This window comes from Schistocerca cancellata, chromosome 1 (genome assembly GCF_023864275.1).
Source record: "Schistocerca cancellata isolate TAMUIC-IGC-003103 chromosome 1, iqSchCanc2.1, whole genome shotgun sequence".
NCBI lineage: Eukaryota > Metazoa > Arthropoda > Insecta > Orthoptera > Acrididae > Schistocerca > Schistocerca cancellata.
The window spans coordinates 633,411,434-633,432,918 of NC_064626.1; the positions used below are offsets into that span (position 1 = coordinate 633,411,434).

A 21,485-nucleotide genomic window follows, 5' to 3' on the forward strand; every position below is an offset into this window, starting at 1 on the left:
CAATACTTCAAAGAGTGGGCGTAAAGTACCGCCCAGTGGTATTAGGATGGTTAATATTACAGTTACGCTCTGTACCCGTAGGGAAGTTGCTTTACAAGTCTCCGTAGCCGAATCGTTGGCATCGTTGCCTTCGATGCTGAGGACCCGGGTTCGCTTCCCAGCACCTCAAATTTTTTCTCAGCTTGGAAGGCCTGTTACGGAGTCCACTCAGCCCTTACTGGGCCAACTGAGGCGTTGCTTGAATAAAGAATCAGCGGCTATATCGACTGGAGGGACTCGTGACACGTTCATCACACGTCCCACGATCACAGATCGCTCCCCGTACACAGCAGTCGGAACAGGTCTGAGTGGTGTTTACTTCCTCTTTACGTTTAAGTTACATTTCTTTTACGCAGTTTCACGGCATATGATGTTGAATTGTGTGACGATATGTATTTACAAAACGGAAGTCTAGTTTTATCGCGGTGCTTCTATAGCCAATCAACCGAAGAGTCCTCAAAATTCAACTGAAACATAGTACTATATTTGGGCTCCACCCACCTACGGTACGGTAGTTTTGGCAGACAACATAAATGACTTAGTAAATGGTAGGATTGAGGGTAGTATTGGATGGAACAGAAACATAAATGAATGTTTAAGAACGAAACTGGAAGGCGACTACTTTTTTTTGTTTGTTTGTTTGCGTTGCGTATAATTAAAGCCGCATGTCCTTCACTGTTAGTCAATTGTGTATTTTATATCCTGAAGTTCTTGGCTCAAATGGCTCTGAGCACTATGGGACTTAACATCTGAGGTCATCAGTCCCCTAGAACTTTGAACTACTTAAACCTACCTAAACTAAGGACCTCACACACATCGATGCCCGAGGCAGGATTCGAACCTGCGACCGTAGCGGTCGTGCGGTTCCAGACTGAAGTGTTTATAACCGCTCCGCCACACCGGCCCTCCTGACGTTCATCACGACAAAATCCAAGTGTTTCCTGCCACAACGATATATGCAGAAGCAGTTTATGAATAACAGAAACAAGTTTTATGTTCGACGAAGTATTGAAGCCACGTTTGATATCTGTTTTGCAGTTTTTGTTGCAGAATTGCGTTTCATGGCACTATTTAATGTATATTTATTATTTTCTTTATTTTTATTACAACATCCCGTGTTTCACATGGCAAATCAATTTTCAAATAAAACCTGAACTATAAATTGACAGTTTCAACTAACAGCAAAAGGCTAATTTTGCTATGAATACGGTTTTATTTATGTTGCAGGAAGGAAGATAACAAACAAAAATGTTACGCAGTCCATTATAATGGGTGTTTGAAAAAGAACTCCCTAGTTTTAAGTATAAATTTAATGGGGAAACTAATGAAAAATTACATCAATGAGTACGTATCACGAAAGAGAATTCCTTGAAATTTTGTTTAATGTTAGTAGACCTCAACATGGGATCCATCTGTTGCCTTGCACACGTCCACTTCTCGCCAAGAACTCGTCAACATTTAAGGTGTAACTGTCCGAACTGCCGCGACGATTGTTTCCCGTAAACGACTGATGTCTTTGATTTTTTCACTGTACACAATATTTTTTAAGTAACCCCGAAAGAAAAAGTCCTGTGAGGTTAAGTCTGGGCTTCGTGTTGACCGAGGTTGCCGAGTCGCTCTGCACGCACGCCTGGATTGAACTGAGGGAAAAAAACAGCACTGGTGCCGTCTCAAGCTCAAGCAGAACTGCCAACTGCACGGGAGCCAAACTTGGAGAGTTGATGACACACACACCACAAACTAGAACAGTGTGTCACTTTGTACTCATTCTAGGACACATTAAATCTAGGAAGCTCTTTTTCAAACACACTGTATATGCTCGCTCAATTTCTAGACGGTTCACCGCTTCCGGTTTTTATGGGAATCTAGTGAAAAACAGATCAAATTTGATCCGTTTGAGGCAAGGCCCGATAGGTATGCAACGCACTTAACATACAGGTAACTGAGGTACGACCACAAACGACCACAGCTACTAGCTGGAAATCTATCGTGCTCTACGCTTACTTATGGAAGTCTGCAGAAGTTTTCAACTCTACACAATACTAATCATGCTGTGATCTACGCACCTGGAATGAGAAGGGACTGTTACAATGTGAAAGACTAACATTAGCAATGTATGAGGACTACACTTTACTTTTGTTAAGTTGGCAGCTCTCAGACCCATCAACTTATACAGCTTCCATATGTACGAATTCCATTCCCAGATCGTTAGTGGAAATTGCAGCTGTTTCTAGTTGTACGGGAGCACGCGGTCACGAAGGAGTGCCTCAGTCCACGAAAGGCTGCTAGGGCAGTTTAAGAGCAGAGAATCTGCCGGCGCGGCATTGTGCGAGGATAAATTATTTAGTGGGACTGGAGCACTTTCGCTGCGAGTGCCATTAGCTGCCGGCGGCAACGTCTCTGTGTGCAAGTTTCTGGCTGTGCGGCCAGGAAATTGGGTGGCCCGCCGGCGGCACGGCGCTGCGGCCCATGCCAACTCGCCTACCCTGTCCCCAGCAGCGCAGCTAGAGGGGCTGCCGACACGGCCGGCGACAGCCATCAACTTCCATCGGTATTTCGTGCTCCACCACCAGATGAAGCAGTTTCGCGGTTTTCCTTACAACGGAACCGACAATACTTTCCGAGAATGGAGCTGGCACGAAAATACACTCTCCGTTACAGATCGAGCGGCAGCTTGCGGAATGCAGATTTGCCAGCAGCTCCGAAAAAACGATGCACGAAATAAGCGAGTTCTGGAAAATTAGCAAAAACAATGCAAGATACCTGGTAACCTGACGCAATGTATGTATACAAATTTTCTTTCCGTTAGCTTAAAGTTGCGTTTCTACGATGTCACAGAAGAATACTCTTATCTTTGCTTCTTATGTTTGCAAAATGGTAACGTCCCAAGAGCGTTACCCTTGTGCGTGTACACAACCTGATCAACAATATCCGAACACCCCTATCCAATGCGGAACTTACCACTAGATGTCACGAGAGGCGTACCCGGAAGTATAAAAAAAGTCGGGGAGTGTTATCAGTACAGAAACTGTAACAGCAGAGGGGGTCGGTCAGAAGGGCTTAGAGACGCAATGCCCGCCAAACTTCTTTGTTCGAGAACTAATATTGGCATTGTAGGGCTGCATGTGTACCAATCTTAACATTTTGCCGTCCGCACGCCTCGTACAAATTTATTCGCTTGGCGCCGGCAGCGCTAAGTCGGATTACTTGGCTTGTCGCCGGCCGACTGCACCTTTCCGTTGATGACAAGCTCCAAACACATTGACGTTTGAGCTCTTTAATTTTCCGGAAGTTCTCTATTTTGTCGTATCGTTCCACAAACTCGAGTTTTCAATTCAGTAACTTCCCTGCAAGTTCTACACTGTTGTAATAATTATCCACGCACAGGTGATGCCACTTTCCATCAGAAGGTGTCAGTAGTTCCATCACTGTTTTTGCTAAAGGCTGTCCAGCGCCGAAATATATCTGAATGAGGAAATGTATCCCGTACTCGAATCACACAGCGTCCGAATGAGTATGCCGCATTTCGTAACTTTCGACGGATTGTAAACTTTAAAATTTAACCGTCGACGCCACGGTATCGTTCCTTCATCAAATGAAATGTTTTCACTTAGATTAAACGTTTCTTTAAACGTTTAGGAAAAATAACCAATTACGAATTGCACTTTGACAAGCCGGTCGGCATTATCCAGTTTATTGTTGCCTGAAAAATGTCAAAATGATAATATTTGTCTGAATCGATTGCGGGACATCGTTTAGCGAAATATCGGTGTGACTATCAACGGTTTCGTTGACCAATAATCATCGATCTTTGCTTTTCTTACAATTTCCATAAGGATAGAAAGCCCAAATCATTTGCTATGTTCGGGTCACGTAACGTCGACAAATTTGCCATTTTTTAAATCCAGTTTCCTTCTATTGTAATTCTGACTGTAGTACTTTTTGGTCTCGTCGCTAATATATTCAAATAGATCGTTACCAATATATAATTGCACGATATCCTCGACGATCTGTGTATCTCTGGGAAATATGTTTGAACCCGCGGATCCTTCAAATCTATTATTGGTCCTCGGTAAATAAAAGTCTGACCACTGTGCACTGTCTTCTTTGTCTGATTCAGCCGGATCAGTTGGCAACCGTAGCGTTTGCCGAATTCTTCTTGGATGAATTCCACTATCTTCCTACGATTCTGCTTCACTTTAATTTTTTTTAAATTCCAGTGTCTTCTTCCCAATCGGCCAAGTCGTCCGGAACGTCAGACAAGGCGTCCGCGCATTCATCGTAAATAATACTATTGTCTCTTTCGTCCGCCATGATGAAAGGGCACAAGTACTTATAAAAACGAAACACTTGTTGACGTTTGTAACTTCTTGTTACCTAAACAAAACAACAGAATGCAAAAGATACTAACGTGCCGTCGCCGGCCACTGCGCGCTACTGTGCAGACGACACCACTGTGGTGTCGCCGGACGGCATTGTGTTAATACTAATTGGTTCCCTGTTATGAGCCTCTAATAGACTATAGCCACAGGGATGTCACCTTACTACACTCCTGGAAATGGAAAAAAGAACACATTGACACCGGTGTGTCAGACCCACCATACTTGCTCCGGACACTGCGAGAGCGCTGTACAAGCAATGATCACACGCACGGCACAGCGGACACACCAGGAACCGCGGTGTTGGCCGTCGAATGGCGCTAGCTGCGCAGCATTTGTGCACCGCCGCCGTCAGTGTCAGCCAGTTTGCCGTGGCATACGGAGCTCCATCGCAGTCTTTAACACTGGTAGCATGCCGCGACAGCGTGGACGTGAACCGTATGTGCAGTTGACGGACTTTGAGCGAGGGCGTATAGTGGGCATGCGGGAGGCCGGGTGGACGTACCGCCGAATTGCTCAACACGTAGGGCGTGAGGTCTCCACGGTACATCGATGTTGTCACCAGTGGTCGGCGGAAGGTGCACGTGCCCGTCGACCTGGGACCGGACCGCAGCGACGCACGGATGCACGCCAAGACCGTAGGATCCTACGCAGTGCCGTAGGGGACCGCACCGCCACTTCCCAGCAAATTAGGGACACTGTTGCTCCTGGGGTATCGGCGAGGACCATTCGCAACCGTCTCCATGAAGCTGGGCTACGGTCCCGCACACCGTTAGGCCGTCTTCTGCTCACGCCCCAACATCGTGCAGCCCGCCTCCAGTGGTGTCACGACAGGCGTGAATGGAGGGACGAATGGAGACGTGTCGTCTTCAGCGATGAGAGTCGCTTCTGCCTTGGTGCCAATGATGGTCGTATGCGTGTTTGGCGCCGTGCAGGTGAGCGCCACAATCAGGACTGCATACGACCGAGGCACACAGGGCCAACACCCGGCATCATGGTTTGGGGAGCGATCTCCTACACTGGCCGTACACCACTGGTGATCGTCGAGGGGACACTGAATAGTGCACGGTACATCCAAACCGTCATCGAACCCATCGTTCTACCATTCCTAGACCGGCAAGGGAACTTGCTGTTTCAACAGGACAATGCACGTCCGCATGTATCCCGTGCCACCCAACGTGCTCTAGAAGGTGTAAGTCAACTACCCTGGCCAGCAAGATCTCCGGATCTGTCCCCCATTGAGCATGTTTGGGACTGGATGAAGCGTCGTCTCACGCGGTCTGCACGTCCAGCACGAACGCTGGTCCAGCTGAGGCGCCAGGTGGAAATGGCATGGCAAGCCGTTCCACAGGACTACATCCAGCATCTCTACGATCGTCTCCATGGGAGAATAGCAGCCTGCATTGCTGCGAAAGGTGGATATACACTGTACTAGTGCCGACATTGTGCATGCTCTGTTGCCTGTGTCTATGTGCCTGTGGTTCTGTCAGTGTGATCATGTGATGTATCTGACCCCAGGAATGTGTCAATAAAGTTTCCCCTTCCTGGGACAATGAATTCACGGTGTTCTTATTTCAATTTCCAGGAGTGTAGTAGATCCACCACCCCTCTAAGCTGCCCATATCGACTGCTTGTGACGTGACGGAAGAGGAAATGCGGAAACCACAGCTAAACCAAGACCACGTGCACTGACGGGCAGAAACCGTCTAGCACAAAGGAAGTTTGTTGTAATCACATGGACGCCAGCGAAAAAAGGCACTCGTGAATTCCGAAGAGCCACTAGCAGTCCAGCCGACGCAATGACTGTCTGTAAGAGGTTAACAAAAATGGGGTATAATAGTCGAGCTCCTCGTAACTCTCCCACAATCCTGATGTCAACGCTAAACGACGCTTGCGGTGGTGTAAGGAGCGACGCCAGTGGGCAGTGGATGACCGGAGACGAATGATTTGGAGGGTTGAGTCACGTTGTACTCTACGGCAGTCCAAGTGAAGGGCTTGGGTCCGGCAAATGCTTGGAGAACGTTACCGGCCATCATGTGCTGCGTCAACAATGAAGTATGGAGGAAGTGCTGTTACGGTACGGAGGAAGCCTGGTTAGGACGATGATTAACTTTTAGTGGTTAGAAATGAGCTACACGCTAAAGGATATGAACACATTTAACGCTGTTGTGTAATATATACAGTAGAGAAACAGTTCGGCGACGATGACTGTATCAGCATGAGAATGCACACCCCGTCACATAGTAGAATCTGTGTGGCAACGGTCTGCGAACAATAACATTTCTGAAACGGACTGGCCCACGCAGAGTCCCGACCTGGACCCAATGGAACGTCACTGTGATGAGTTAAAAACGCCGAATTCGCTCCAGACGGCAACGTCCAACATCACTACCTTCTCCAGTGTCGGCTGTTGAAGAATGGGGTCATTCCTCCACAGACATTGAGACACCACACTGAAAGTGTCCCAGTAGAGTTCAATCCGTCATATATGTGTAGGGTTGGCATGTCCCGTATTAATGTGCACTAATATGGTGTCTGGATGCTTCTGATGATGATGTGTGTCTTCCTTGCTAGGTTATGGCATGCCCGTTCTCTTAAAATTCTTTCGACTGTATGATCACTGACCATTATATTTGATGTTTTGTATTGTCTTACAGTTTGTGTGTATTTCAAGCACTCATTTGCCTTCACAGTCGAAACGGTGCACTAAATAAAGGCTAATCCATCCAATGGCAGCCATTGTGTCAGAATGTTATCGTTCAGAACAGTGTGTCAAATACAGAAAGTAGCCGGCCGCTGTGGCCGAGCGGTTCTAGGCGCTTCAGTCCGGAACCGCGCTGCTGCTACGGTCGCAGGTTCGAATCCTGCCTCGGGCATGGATGTGTGTGATGTCCTTAGGTTGGTTAGGTTTAAGTAGTTCTAAGTCTAGGGGACTGATGACCTCAGATGTTAAGTCCCATAGTACTTAGAGCCATTTGAACAAAAAGGAGAAAGGACGTTTCACAATACATGAGGGAAACTTCTGCACTTCCCTAACGGAACGGAAATTTAATGGAAATTTTCTGTGGACTCCTAGAACTTCCGAACCGTCGATACAGGCAGCAGCTTAAAAGTAACTTGCTAAAGCTGAAAGTTAAATATCAAGAGCGAGGGGCGTTCAGTAAGTAACATTTTTTTTGTTCTGAAAGCAGGTTGGTTTTGGTTCAAATGGCTCTGAGCACTATGGGACTTAACATCTATGGTCATCAGTCCCCTAGAACTTAGAACTACTTAAACCTAACTAACCTAAGGACATCACACAACACCCAGTCACCACGAGGCAGAGAAAATCCCTGACCCCGCCGGGAATCGAAGCAGGTTGGTTTTATTCGGGATTTCAATACACCATATTATTCCCCACTCTTCTAGCTACAACACTCTACTATTCAACCTAATCTCCGTTCAATACACCTCCTAACGGGGAGGTCATGTTTGCCCGCGTGCTACCCCTCTACTGGTCGACGTCGAAGTCAACGTCTTGCTGCATCAATAAACTCCCGGTCGTTCACGTAGTGCATCGTTCACGCAGTGCATCCTCCACTGGGCCAAACAGATGGAAGTCGGAACGTGCAAGATCAGGCTGTACATTGGACGAGGAAAAACAGTCCAATGAATTGGACGAATGTGTCAGCACTACCGACAGATAGGTCCAGTTGGCCAGTGTGGTGTTTGAGTGTGATACGCCGATCACCTCGAATGAGAGTGTCCGTACGTTTCATCCAACACTGCAAGAATCACACATGTGAGCGGCCGGTATGCGGGAGATCTGACAGCTTTGCGCGACTTTGGTGCGATGATGACAGACACCTCGCCCAACGACTCGACGTCCTTTTGTTCACTGGCAGGTCTCCGTAGATATTATGCAAGCTCCTGCGATGCTCTGGTTTTCCGCTAAAAACACACAAAAAACAGGCAGCGCTCTGCTTGGGACGCTATATATAGCTCCGTCACTTATCGTAACTTCATTAAACTATAAGGGATGAAGCGGGATTATTCCACGATGTCCCACAATAAATTCTGCATTTTGTTTCAACCGAAACTGCCCGAATAAAATAAGTGTTGCATTACTTATTGAACGCCCCTTGTACAAGAATGGAAAAACTGAAGCTAACAGCAAATTTTAAGAGGTATTTTTGAAAAATGCTGCTTTTGCACAATCGCTGCATTTCACTTCTCTACTAAAACAATCAGTTTCGATCAAATAATTTAACGTCTTTTAACAGTAAGGACGAAAATTGCAGGCTATGCATCGTCTATTATTTGACCGATACTGATAAGACGTACAGCCACTGAAAAAAGTCTGAAAAGCTACAAATCATCGCTTCCTCAGAATAACATTAACTAACGTTTTATTGCTGTACTCCAATTTCATGACTCCACTAATGCCACTGAGCAAAGTACATCGCCGTATCAGAAAAACATTGACGCTCCAATGTCTCTTCATGTCAAGATATCCATCGGGGTATTACTACTTTACGAAAACCCACCTGATTATCCTAAAGACATGCACGAGCCCATCTGGTGACGCAAGATGCTTACGTGTCAGGCACCGGTACGGGGAGATACTGTTACTCTTGAATGAAGAGCTGCAGGAAAATTTATTTTTATCTGCTGAGATTAAGAGGGGTTTTCCAATAAGTTTGAAGGGCCCTCGAAGTCGTTCCACTTCTCGGAAATAATGAGCCGACACCTAACCTCCCCTTTGTGTTTAGGAAAGCGACAGCAGAGAGATGGGAGGAGCTCGCTGCTCATAAAAGCCGCCCTTATTATTAAAGTACATAAATATTTGCTGCAGCTAAGTCCACCCCCAGGACGAGGTGGAAAAATTACGGCCGCGCCGCCGTTGTTAAGGGCGCCGAGTGCCATTCATCACGGGGCGAGACTCGAAAAAAATTTACATTCGCAGAGCAAAAAGCGCGGCGCCGAATAGCGTTAGTATTCTGCTGCGCCGCTTGGAGGCGCTTAGAGCGCTGCCCACGTCGCGGCGGGCAGGAAGTTGCAGCGCTAAACAACACGGAAAGGAAGTAGCTTACAGGGCTAAGCGCCTACTCATTCGGAAAAGCCTGTACAAATTCTTACATCAGGGAAGCTTGCAGTGCTATTCTCGGATAGCAAGCGAGCACAGATGTGAACTGAAGGAACGTGCCATATCAGAATCGCCCGGGACAAAATATCAGAATCGCCCGGGACAAACTGATGGGGATGATGGAGGAGCTAGGTGCAGAGAGGGTGTTAAAAGGCGACTGGGCGAGGGAGGAGGGGGGGGGGTACGTGAACTGAATGCCATGCAAATGTAATGCCAAACTTTTATATTCTGTTGTTCCTTTCTGAATAACAACTGGTCAAACCCAGCAAATGTAAACACACACGTGTAGCTCCAACGACTGCTAGTTGGTTCTAATGTGACAAACCAACACCGACTCAAAGGAAGGCCTCGGCGCTTGTTGGTGACGTCACGTCAGCTTGGCACGGCGAACGCCAGATGTATTGCTGGCATACTCATAATGGTGGTGTCTCCCTCTCTGACACAGGAAAATGTGAAACTATTGGCGGTAGTAGACCAACACACATTGTTCTGAGAGATTTCTGCAATCAATTAATTGTGCAATTCATTACACTTCTTAACAAATAGGGTACTCCTGAACTTAAATTTCCACCTGTTTTAAGGATTGACATACAAAAACAACTTCATGGCCCAGCAGCAACAGAATTCGTGCTTCTTTATCTTATTTGTAAATCTGAGGAAGTTGCGTTTGTACTGGGTTGCTTTTACAAGAAACAGTTAATATATTGGTGCTCTTCTTTAGGTATCTTTGTTGACTATGGGGTGAGGAGCACTGTATGTTAATTAAATATCTTGCGATTGTACACGTTGTGGGAGGGGGTGGGGGACAGAAGAAGGGACAAAAGAGATACTTGTTTCTTCAAATAATTTTTTTTTATCTTATAAAGTTTCTCCTTTCAGTTGCAAGAGGGGAATATCTATCTTTTCTAATGTGCATGTTTAAAAAAAGTTTAAACTCAGCAGTATTTTCGATGTATGAAGCTATTTTGTTTCCTGTTTAGAATTTGAAAACGTCTGTAATCTAATGACTGGCAGCAGTTGGACATTTACACATGTAAATTAGTTCATATTTCCAGTGACGATGTCAAACTAAAATAAATAAATAAAAGAAACGAGTTAATTGTAAGGGGGTTGGCGTAAGTTACTTGAATGTAAAATTTCCGAAGCTTGAAATGGGGCAAAGCATCTTCTCATATTGACCTACGTTTGTTTCGACAGGATTCAGTATTACAGAACTATGCTCTTCATTTGTAGCTTTACGATAGTAAGAAAATCTTTCCTCTAAATAAAACAATACCAAACATTTTGTCCAAAAATAAGAGATTTATAGTGATAAGCACGCCCAGGCGTTTCTCCCTGCAACAGATCTGGCGTTCGCCGTGCCTAGCTGACGTGACGTCACCAACAAGCGCCGAGGCCTTCCTTTGAGTCGGTGTTGCTTAAACCAAGGAACGGATAGAGCTATGAACCGTGTCATACATCGAGGTAATTAGAGTCTTACGTGGACAACTGATGCAGAAGAAACGTGGCGATGCCATCGCGAACGGAATCTTGCCGGCAACCAGCAAGTGACTTGGCAATCCTGGTTAAAAAAAGTTTATCATTTCATCGTATCACCTTCGATACGCATGTCTCCGATACTTCTCCTCTTCATGAAACAGGCCTACATCCTGTTCCGTCTTCACTGATGACTTTGTTTCTCAGTCGCCAAACTCTTTTTCCTAACGGTTTTTAACTGACTACTTGTTTAACTAATGTCTTTCCCCTTTCTGTTAATATGCTGCTTTCATTTTATATTCATATATTTTGTTCTCTTGCAATATGGTTTTGTATTTGACCTCTCAGGATACATCTTTTAAGTTTCCTTACGAATCTCATTTAAGCCGACTGTATTCTCCTTTCGTCTTTCTTAGTCCAAGAGTCGTCTGGTTTTCAAAATTTACCAGTGTTAACTCGAAAAATTCGGAAGCAAGGTGTTACCATCGTGCACTTTTTCTATTACGTTACCGACAATAGAATATTTAAGCGCTCTTACAGATTTCTTACTCAACAACGTGAGCCTCAAAGCCCATGGCGTTCCCAGACCACTATGAATACGCTCATACGCTACCATATATAACAGTATCAAATTGAATTCGCTGCACCGTCTGAAGGCTATGGTTTCATGACTTCCGTCTTCAACCCCTCCCCCTTCTCTCTCAGCACACGCACGCACGCGTCGACAATATCCGGACACATTACCCGATGCACTGCCATCGGCTTATCTATGTGGGCCTCGCCGTCATTATTCCAAATACGTAGCGATAAGAACGGACACGACCGAGCAGCTAGCTAATGAATCGCCTGCATACAGGCTATCAAGCAGGAAGAGATACGAGCAAGGAATCCGACGACTTTCACGCTGAATCAGAGCGGTATCGACGAAATGACGCAGCTGTCATCACATTCCCCACCCCCTAAGAACAGTGACTAACAGTCGCGTCCTAGTGACGACAAACTACAGACATTTTTAACGTGACTGGATTCTAATATTATTACCGTCATCCTGATAACATTCTGCTAATTACACATGTGGAATTGAAAGCCAATACGAACAGGTCGTTGGCGGACCTATTCATCAACGATGTACTACTGGTAACACTACTACTACTGCTGCTGCTGTAACTTTCTTTGCGAATACAGTATAATTAGACTGCAATGTAACCTAGTTACATAGGTCGCTAATACCATTACAAACACACTTAAAAAATCTACCGGTAATCATTAAAACATGATTTATCGCATAGTGCATAACATTCTCTGCTCCTAAGTGAGTCTATATGGTACACACGCACCCTTTTCACTTAAAGCCGACAGATGGTGCTGGACAGCAACACGTCAGTGACGCCGCATGAGAATAGCGCATAACGTGAACTGTAGTGAGACAGGGATTTAGGTCCCCACTCCTCACTATCAGATTGTTTGCTTGCGGGGGTACCCGACGTCCCAAGTCTATATCGCTCGTCCGACCTCATTAGAGATGCTGAAAGACAACATCCGATGGCAATTTACAGCTGTACCTACTGATACGCTACAAAGGCGTAGTTGAATGACAGTCGTCATGTTGAGCATTTATTATAAAGAACGTCTCTCCTAAAAATCGTGATGTTAATTATTGCTTTTGTATCCTGTGAAGCGCCGTCTTTTTATCATTATGTGAACTTTCTTTTGGTTTAAATAAAAGTCCATGTCATTTGAAGCATGTGTGTCAGTTTTTACCTTTCTACCAAAATTATTCCGTTAAGTATTGAATTTTAAAGTGTCAACGGATCTTTGAACTGAAAAAGGTATAATAGTCGGGATATATGTCGACCAGAGGTAACAATTATTACAACCCGATACGATAGTGCGAAAGATTCACTGGAAGAAAGAGAAACTGGTGGCTGGAAGACTTTCGAAGTTGGCACAGTTGTACATACGGAGAAACTATCTATACTGTAGTTTCAGAGCTATGTGAAACGGCAGCCCTCGCCAGGTGGCTGCGTATTCAGAAGAAGATACGCTTCGGTAGTATTCGGTAATGAAACATGCCTGAGTGAAAGTAAAGATGACACTCATTTGCTCCATGTGCTTTGTAATAAGAACCACAGTTCTTGGGTAAAGGTTTTATCTGAGGTAACTATTGATGAGCGAGCCAGAAGCTAAGCTTCGACTCTAACGTGCGAATGACAGTTTTCAACTGCAAGTTTGATTTGGTTTTCAACTGTTGCCAACAGTGGTTTGAAACTGCGAGTTTGAAAACGTAGTTGAGGGAAGCTTTGTCTCGAGTTTGTACCTTAGGATCCCGTGTGGAGCACAGAAGTAACGATTCAGCTTTCGTTCGGGGACACCTCTACGCGATGCTTCTGACTCCGCTTATAAAGAGATGCTTCTGACTCCGCTTATAAAGACTGATACAAACGGAAACATTTGTACCTGTATGCTATTTTTTGAATGCGTCAGCATTCTAAAAAGCTCAAAAGGAGAAGTAGATCCCGGACAGCTGATATCCACGTTCCAAAATGGATGTTTTAGAACGCATTAAGTTTTTTACCATAGGTGAACAATTCGGGAAGAAAAATTAAACTGCCTCCTACACGGTGTACTATCAGGGCACGTGCTACAAGCCGTGTCGTATACGACACTAGGGCAAAGAACTGTTTTTACTTATAATTCAAATTCATTTGGTTTACATACATACCACACACCAGCGCTGTTTCTTGTGCAAACGAAAGCAGACAAGACGTATCGGATCAGACACAGCCTTTTGTTACGTAGTAAAATGTCAACTTAACTACAGCTCTAAGATTTTCTTCCGGTTCTCAAGAGCAGTTTGCAAATTCATGCTTTATATTTGTTGCAGTTCTACCTGCGTTCTCTCCCTTTCTCTGAAGAAGAAAATTGTGGAAATACACAGCTTCAGATGACACTAATGTGCGTTTTTTCAGGACTTGAGAACATAGATAGGGAAAAAAAAACGCCGAATGCGAGTGTTTACAAAAGCCTGAAAATGTTGTCAGCATCTTGCAGCAGATCACAACATTTGTAAATTGTCTAAATCGCAACAGTTGCAAGTTTGCCAAACTTATAATAGTTGCATGTTTTAGTTTGTGGGAGTTGGGTCTTCAATGTGAAGGTACCTTTAGTGTCCGATTTCTGCGAAGATCTGACAGTTGAAAGAGTCGCGGAGTCTTGAACTGTAGGCGCGTTTAAGCCGTGCAACCGCTCGATTGTTAGCCGTCCGCGCAGTTGCAACTACGAAAGGCAAGCTGACGTTTTCGGCATGGCTATTATGAGGCGGGCGGCGAGAGGACAATGGAGCACCGGAAACTTTGTGGAAGCGGCGGCGCCTGCCTGCGGCCTTAGCTGCAGCGTTGTACCGTGGCTGCGCCGCGCTGGCCGGATGCGGCCGGCCTTCCTGGGCGTCAGTCAGCTGCCTGACTCACGGCTACGTCACGGCTTGCGCAAACTAGGGACGCCTTCCGGGAACGACAGGTACCACCTAAAGACTGTGCCCGCCTTCCCTGTAAGTGTACCTAACGTCGCACGTCAGTTGCACAGTATTAGGAAACCGTCATGTTACGGGAAAAGATAACACCGGCACTGACGAGTGGTTCACCCTGAAATGGGGATTTTTGTAATTTTTTTAATTTATGGTGCGTGAAGTTCGGAATTCAAATATTAATCTCCGAAATAGTTCGATACAAATCTCAAAACATTCTCGAGAAAACCGACTCGTAAACTTTTCCCACCGTCCTTAACATGCGAAAGGAAGGTCGATTTTCATCGACAGGCTGAGGTGGAATCCTCGTCTGCCTCATGACGCAGATTTCAAACAAAGATGCATTTTCTACTACTAATTCCGTGAAGTTATGGGGAAAAAATCGGAAGTGCTCGAGAATGAGAGTCAATGGTTCGAGCTTTGTTTCGATCATATTTCCGTTCAATTCCGAGTAACTACGTAATTTAAATGTAATATTCATCAAACATATTCTAATTAACAGATACTTAATTGCTATTTTTATGAAAAATGTGCGTCTGATTTCTAATTACATATGAGACACAAAAATCCAGTTTCCATTGCAAATACAGTACAATTTCTTAATTACTGAACTTTCATAATATGCTTAAATTTTAAAAATGACAAGTTCTCTCTCATCCTTACGTATTTTACGCTTCACGGAAGCGTTCACGGGACACGCATCTTTGTTTAAAAATTTCGCAGGGCTTGAAATCTTTAACTCCTGCCACACACATGGAAGGCGAACATTCCACTAAGCAGGCACACCTCTCGAGAAAAACTGATCTCGCCTTAGAATATTAATCGGACGGTCGGAAACCTTCACCGTCGGTTTTTTTTTTTTTTTCGAGAATTTTCAGAGTTGCAAAGAACTGCTCTTGCTTCACGTACCATACAAATACAAAATGCAGAAATTCGACTGTTATGTGGTCCTATTATGAGTGGCATTCGAAGGACGTTTTTGGGCTAAACATATTGTCTGTAAAATGTGCACAGACAATATTCCCTTAAATACTGACATCGTCGAGAGAACATACCGTGACAGAACTACTTCACCTGGTATGCAAGGTATATGAGACATTCCTATGAATTTAATGAAGCCAATTCCGATGAAGGCAGGTATTGATAGGTTTGGTTTGCGCAGAACCATAAATTTAATACGCCAGGGTTGCAAAATACTTAAATTAGTAAAAATCAATAGCAATATTATCGGTTGGATTTTCTGATTTTTTTTTATTTGTTGGCAACCGTACTTCAACAGATCTCGCTCCGACTGCCGCCACCAGCATGCATAACGGCGGTGTTGAAGATGGTCCGAGGAAAGCGCCGAAACAGGCTGCCAAAAAGTAAAATTTCAAAAACGCGTACCAGATTGTTTTGATTCATTTTTAACATGTTATAACGATCGCTGCGCTCAAGTCAACAAGAATGCTTTCTAAAATTGTGACAAATTCCTTACGGGAGTGTCGTATTGCATCCCTCCGATCTTTGTCGTAGTGACAAGGTCCTAGCTAGTTGTGAAGGCGCCTAATTTAGAGATGGTAAAGGCAACGAAAGGCAGCGAGAACTTAAGGTTGCGACAACACATTTATCTGTATCACAATCCTGTAACTACTTTCGTTCCGTATTTGAGGCACTAAAGCTCACAAATAAACAAATGCAAATTAAGAAAATCTCTATATTTGAGGCACTAAAGCTCACAAATAAACAAATGCAAATTCAGAAAATCTCTATTACATAGTAAATACGTATCCGACGAGTATTTGGTGCATCTCGGTACATATATCGTGCATCCCACAATAATAAAAAGGCGAAGTAAACTGTGCATACTTCCAGGAAACATCTGGCAACGTCAGACGGAACGCTTAAAACCTCCGTTAACGTGGTGTTGTGAGGTTCATAAATCAGCACTCAGGAACGAATCGCGGAACGTTTAACACAATACTCTTACTTCCTTAAAAGGAGTTCCGCCACTGAATCAGAAGAAAATATGTGAAATGAAACTTTTAAGGGTGTAATGATGGTACACACACTTTTGGCAACCCCTAAAGAAAATTAGTATGTAAATAAACACTTGCGCGCCTGTAAGTTCGTTGGTTACGCGACTCTACGATTAGGAGGCGCAGATGCAGTCTTATCCTAACAATGGCAACTTTCCTTCAGTTTCGCGCTTTAAAGGCAAAATACCGAAACACAGCACCGGAAATTGGAAGGGGCTGCAAGAGAACACAATAATCCCCTGTCATAAAATGCTGCGAAAGGAACGCACTTATTGTCCTACGGCTGAGCATCACTATTGGAATAGCAAGGCAAAAAAAGCAGCGTCGCAGTTAACGTTACTACATTGTCGGATGGTTAAAATTCGTAGGCAATGGTCAACTCCTCCGACCCTCGCTCCATAATTGGGCTCGAAAAATGACAAACTCATACTAATCTACATCATCATCGTAGTTTTCGGTGCCCCCTTTCTGTAATTTCCTTCAATGTGTTATAGTATATGGTGCTGTAGTACGAAAATATTAAAAAAATAACAGCGACACCCAGATAGGGCTCAAAACTTTTATGTGGATTCACGTCTTGTCAACGACGAGAGTTTGTAGCCGCAGCAATGCAAATTGTTCCTGTAACAAGACCAAGTCATTTCCAACTAGACAGTAGCTAGGTTTCAGTAACTTCATTTCCCATTAGTAAAGTAAACAAGCACAAGCAAATTTCGACAACACAAGGAGGACCACAACACTACTACAGACATCCATTGTCTCCCACCAGGAGACAATCGCCACGAACTTACGGGAGGAGAAATGACGAGGACATAAAATTCGCCTGGGCACAATTCTTCCACCACTTACCATTGTGAACTGTGCTGCACTCGCCATGTACTGAAAGAATACTAAACGTGACTCCCGTACTGTATAATCGTATACTCAGTGCTAGACATTCGTTCCACTTATCTTCTAATCCTCAACCCTGCGTTGTTTGATGATCCCATGCTGCTGAAATCACATTGCTACACTGGCAGTAAAGAAAATCTGAGGACACAAACAGACCAATATTTCTAAAGTTACAAGCTAGGACCTGGAGGCCGGCTAAGTTTGTAGCACATGCACTAAATTCAGCACTAGGAGACTAGTGTTACCTCCAGCCTACCTGTTTTCAAGCACTGACGTCACATTTCCAGCACGTCAAACCGTAATAAAACTGATGCGTTTTAGAGAGATCTTTAATGGCGTCAGTTTGACTACGGTTTGTTGTACTAAAGTCACGGGGGGTGTGACGATGGTGCATAACAACGGCACCGCATGTAACACCGTTTCGACCATACGGGCAACCAAGCGATACAACTGTCCGAACGAAAAGGAGTTACTTTAATACACATGCCATCTAATGGAATATGGTTGCAAAGCAGCAGTTATGCCCATGCGAAACAACGGACAGGTTGCCCACCTATTTCACTGGATCCCGATCTTCCACGCTATTGAACAGTCTTGTTCGTATGCATGGTGATGAGCTGAATTCGCTCTTATCTGGCGAGAAAAATAACACGCAGTGAAAGCTGAAGAAGAGATTCAAATCGAAAGATCGCGGCCGCGTACGTTACCACTGAGTCCCGCCGCGAGCGGCGAGTCTACTTTTCATAATGATCAATTCACAGACGTGACAGCTGTTTCAATTCGTGGCGTGAGAAGCGAGAAAGGAGGCGCTACGTAAATCACACGAGAACAACCCCGCATCGGGCGAACGCAACGCGGCCGCGGTGGGTCGTCGCTGCCGGCTGTGGAGCTCACGGCAGGCAGCAGCGACCGAAGGCGAGTCCTGTCCGCTGCCACTAGCTACCTCCGAACAGGTTGTGGTCTGGCGTCCTGCACATCACCGTAATGCTCCCAGAAAACTGCAGAAAGTCTCAATGGTGACTAATGAGAAAAAGAAACTCTACAACTAAGCAGTATCTTCCACACAATAAATAAAACTGAATCTCTCTCCGAGGTTTTAGTCCCTCAGCTACCCTATTGGGGTACTTGGTGGTGGCCAGTAGACAAAGAACCGGCTTTTGACATTTGTGACCTTATATAACAACTCCTGTGAGGTGGATTAACGTCAGACACACAATCTGCAACATTAAAGTCCTCTGGGAGGGAATGTGCGTGCTGAACAGTCACGGTTCGAAAGTAACTGTTTATATATTTGACAGAACGGTTATCGCGGAAAACGCGCCAATTTCATGGTCAAAACATGGTGATTACGGCCCAGAAAAAAGTTCTTTTTTTCGCCGCCATCCCGGTGACCAGCCTAACCGCATTGTCACTTAACTATATTGTTACATGCTAGCAAATAAAAAAATCTCTTTCCGTTATTAACGCAATGAAACACTTGTTTAGGCGTTCATTAGCAGTTTGTCTTAATAATATACAATACAGGTCGCGCTCGGTATATTATTACTTTGCTTACAAGGCAACATTTTCAATAAGGTGAGAGCGTCAATACGGCGGCAAGAGTAAAACGCTTGGCGTTTTCCTAATGGTATCTCCCTTACACCCGTATTACACTGTAAAAGACCTTTGTCAAACGTCTATAAAATCTCTGATGGTGTACTTCGGTGCTTTTACCATATGTCATATAAAAGAGTGTGGTCCTATCTTAGATTCGTCAAGTAAGTCTGAGCATTATATCCGTCGTGGTATAATGGGCGGGGCCATACGGTGAACCTTGAAAAACGATACAGCCGATGAGATATCTTACTCAGAAGACTGATAAGCCTGTATACGTGAAACACGCGTTCGTCAACGACTTCCAGGTAACAGGGACACACCGTCATTCGAAGATTATTGCGGAACTCCAGAATCATCGGTGCAGAGGGTAAGAAAACCTTACGGTTAAAGAATCTCAGAATTCCGTTATCTACTGTTCATTTCTGTAAAATAAATACAATTGGGTAAAAAATCTCCAAAATTTTGGCACCCCTTTACGGAGTGTTTTAATGCTTCTGCTGAAATAAGCGGAGTATTTTATTACTGCCCAAGGTGTTCACACGTGATTAAGACGCTAAGTTCTGCCAACGGATCACGAGTCGAATTTATTTTAATCACGAAACTCTGTAAATGATAGATATATAAAGTCGCAGCGAGAGTAAGAGCACGCAGTAAGGATTCCTGAGGGCTCGGGTCGGTTGGCGCCTTGGCTGTCCAGGTAAGGCAACCTGTCAGACGTAGGTGTGGCGGGTCTCTCAAGCCTCGCACAAAAAAAGCGCAGCTGACCGCAGAAGAAGAAGAAGAAAAAGTGGACCATCTGACAACACTTACCTTGTAAGGAATCTTCCCCGAAAACAAGCCAGCAACACACGCACAATAGCAGGAAAACCTGCGAGATTTGTCCACGTCGCATGGTTCTTGACCTTTCACAACGCACAATACAACCGAACAAAAACAATACGGAACTGTCGAAGTGGTAAAAAAATCACACAACACGCAACAGTAGTCTCTTAGATCTCACGAAAGTTCGCTGTCTATGTTACAAAGTTCGTAAGAGCTGCCGCCAGCACACGTATCGTTGTGTAACAAGACCACCGAATGTCACGATCTACAAACGATGTCACGTCCGGACAGTGGTAGTACACGTCGGCTTCTTCTGTAATGCGTCATCACTTCCGGTGAGTAAGAGTCTCCAGCCGGTTGCACACGGCGACTGTCCTCGCTTCGCTATGCGCGACGTGTTCCGCACGGCGCGGCACGGCGACTGCAGCAGCGCAGCCCACACACACAATTCCTCACCGGCGGCCGGCAGCAGACTGGCCGCTTCTCGCGTTGTGAGGACACCGTTCCGCCAGTCGGCGCCTTCGGCATTCTCCGTCCGCGCTCGGGCACGCTCGGCGGGCCCACCGTTCTCCGCGCCGCTGTTGGCAGCAGAGGAGCGCAGCCTTGCCGACCTGAGCGCGAGTCGCCGGCCAGCATTTTCTGGCTGCAGCGCTAATTGAGTTAGCGAATCAAGCCTGTAGCAAGTCTCAGCGCGACGGTGGGGACTAAACTGTGATGGTTTGTCACAACGCAAGGGAAGGAATGACAAAGGCAACAAACCTGCAGTACTTTTCTTCTCTTTCACAACAGGAATGCGACGAGATTGTACATTGACAGAAAAAAGAAACAGCGGAAGCGTCTGGTTTTGCGTAAAAAGCCTAGAAGTGTACAGTCGAGCATAAATTCGCTGTTTCTGATTACTAGAATATTTTCTCGCACGATACAGTTGTCTCAAATTTTCAGCCACGGTTGGTGCGTGGGTTGGTTTTATGATCTGTACAGCTTTGAACTGCAAGTAGATTCCCATCCTCCTTAGCACGGCTTTTGTCAGTCTGTTGATAGCTATAGTCACATCTGTATCCACTGGACACCGGGCCACGTCGGCATAAGGGGTAACGAACGCGCTGACCGGCTTGTCAAGAACGTATAACGTATCGCACCCATTCAAATATGCATCCGACGCTGTGATTGCTATTCGCGGCTTGCAGTTAAGACTAAAGAAGAATAGCCAACGTCACGTAATGAAAACAGAAACTTCAAACTAGCTTGGTACTGAGCTATCCAAAAACACGTTTCATATCTCTTCGTTTCTTAAATTTGGGCTTAAAAAAATGGTTCAAATGGCTCTGAGCACAATGGGACTTAACTTTTGACGTCATCAGCCCCCTAGAACTTAGGACTACTTAAACCTAACTAGCCTAAGAACATCACACACATCCACGCCCGAGGCAGGATTCGAACCTGCGACCGTTGCGGTCGCGCGGTTCCAGACTGTAGCGCCGGCTTTGGGCTTAAAGCCAAAGAGTTGTCACCAATAACAGATAAAGAGCGGTTCACATGGATACCAACAAAACGAAACACTTGTTGAAGTTAATATCCTCTTCGAAGTGTGGTTATTGTACAGATGATGACGTCCT

General features: G+C 45.1%; 1 protein-coding gene across 1 annotated transcript in view; it reads right to left on the reverse strand.

The window, feature by feature from the left end:
- LOC126183283 (DE-cadherin) overlaps positions 1 to 20,325 on the reverse strand; it is a 624,501-nt gene extending 604,176 nt beyond the window's left edge. Inside the window, exon 1 of the mRNA XM_049925115.1 lies at positions 19,858 to 20,325. Coding sequence (XP_049781072.1) covers positions 19,858 to 19,939 — 82 coding nt within the window. The 5' untranslated portion in view covers positions 19,940 to 20,325. The remainder of the gene's footprint in view (positions 1 to 19,857) is intronic.
- Positions 20,326 to 21,485: the final 1,160 nt, after the last annotated feature.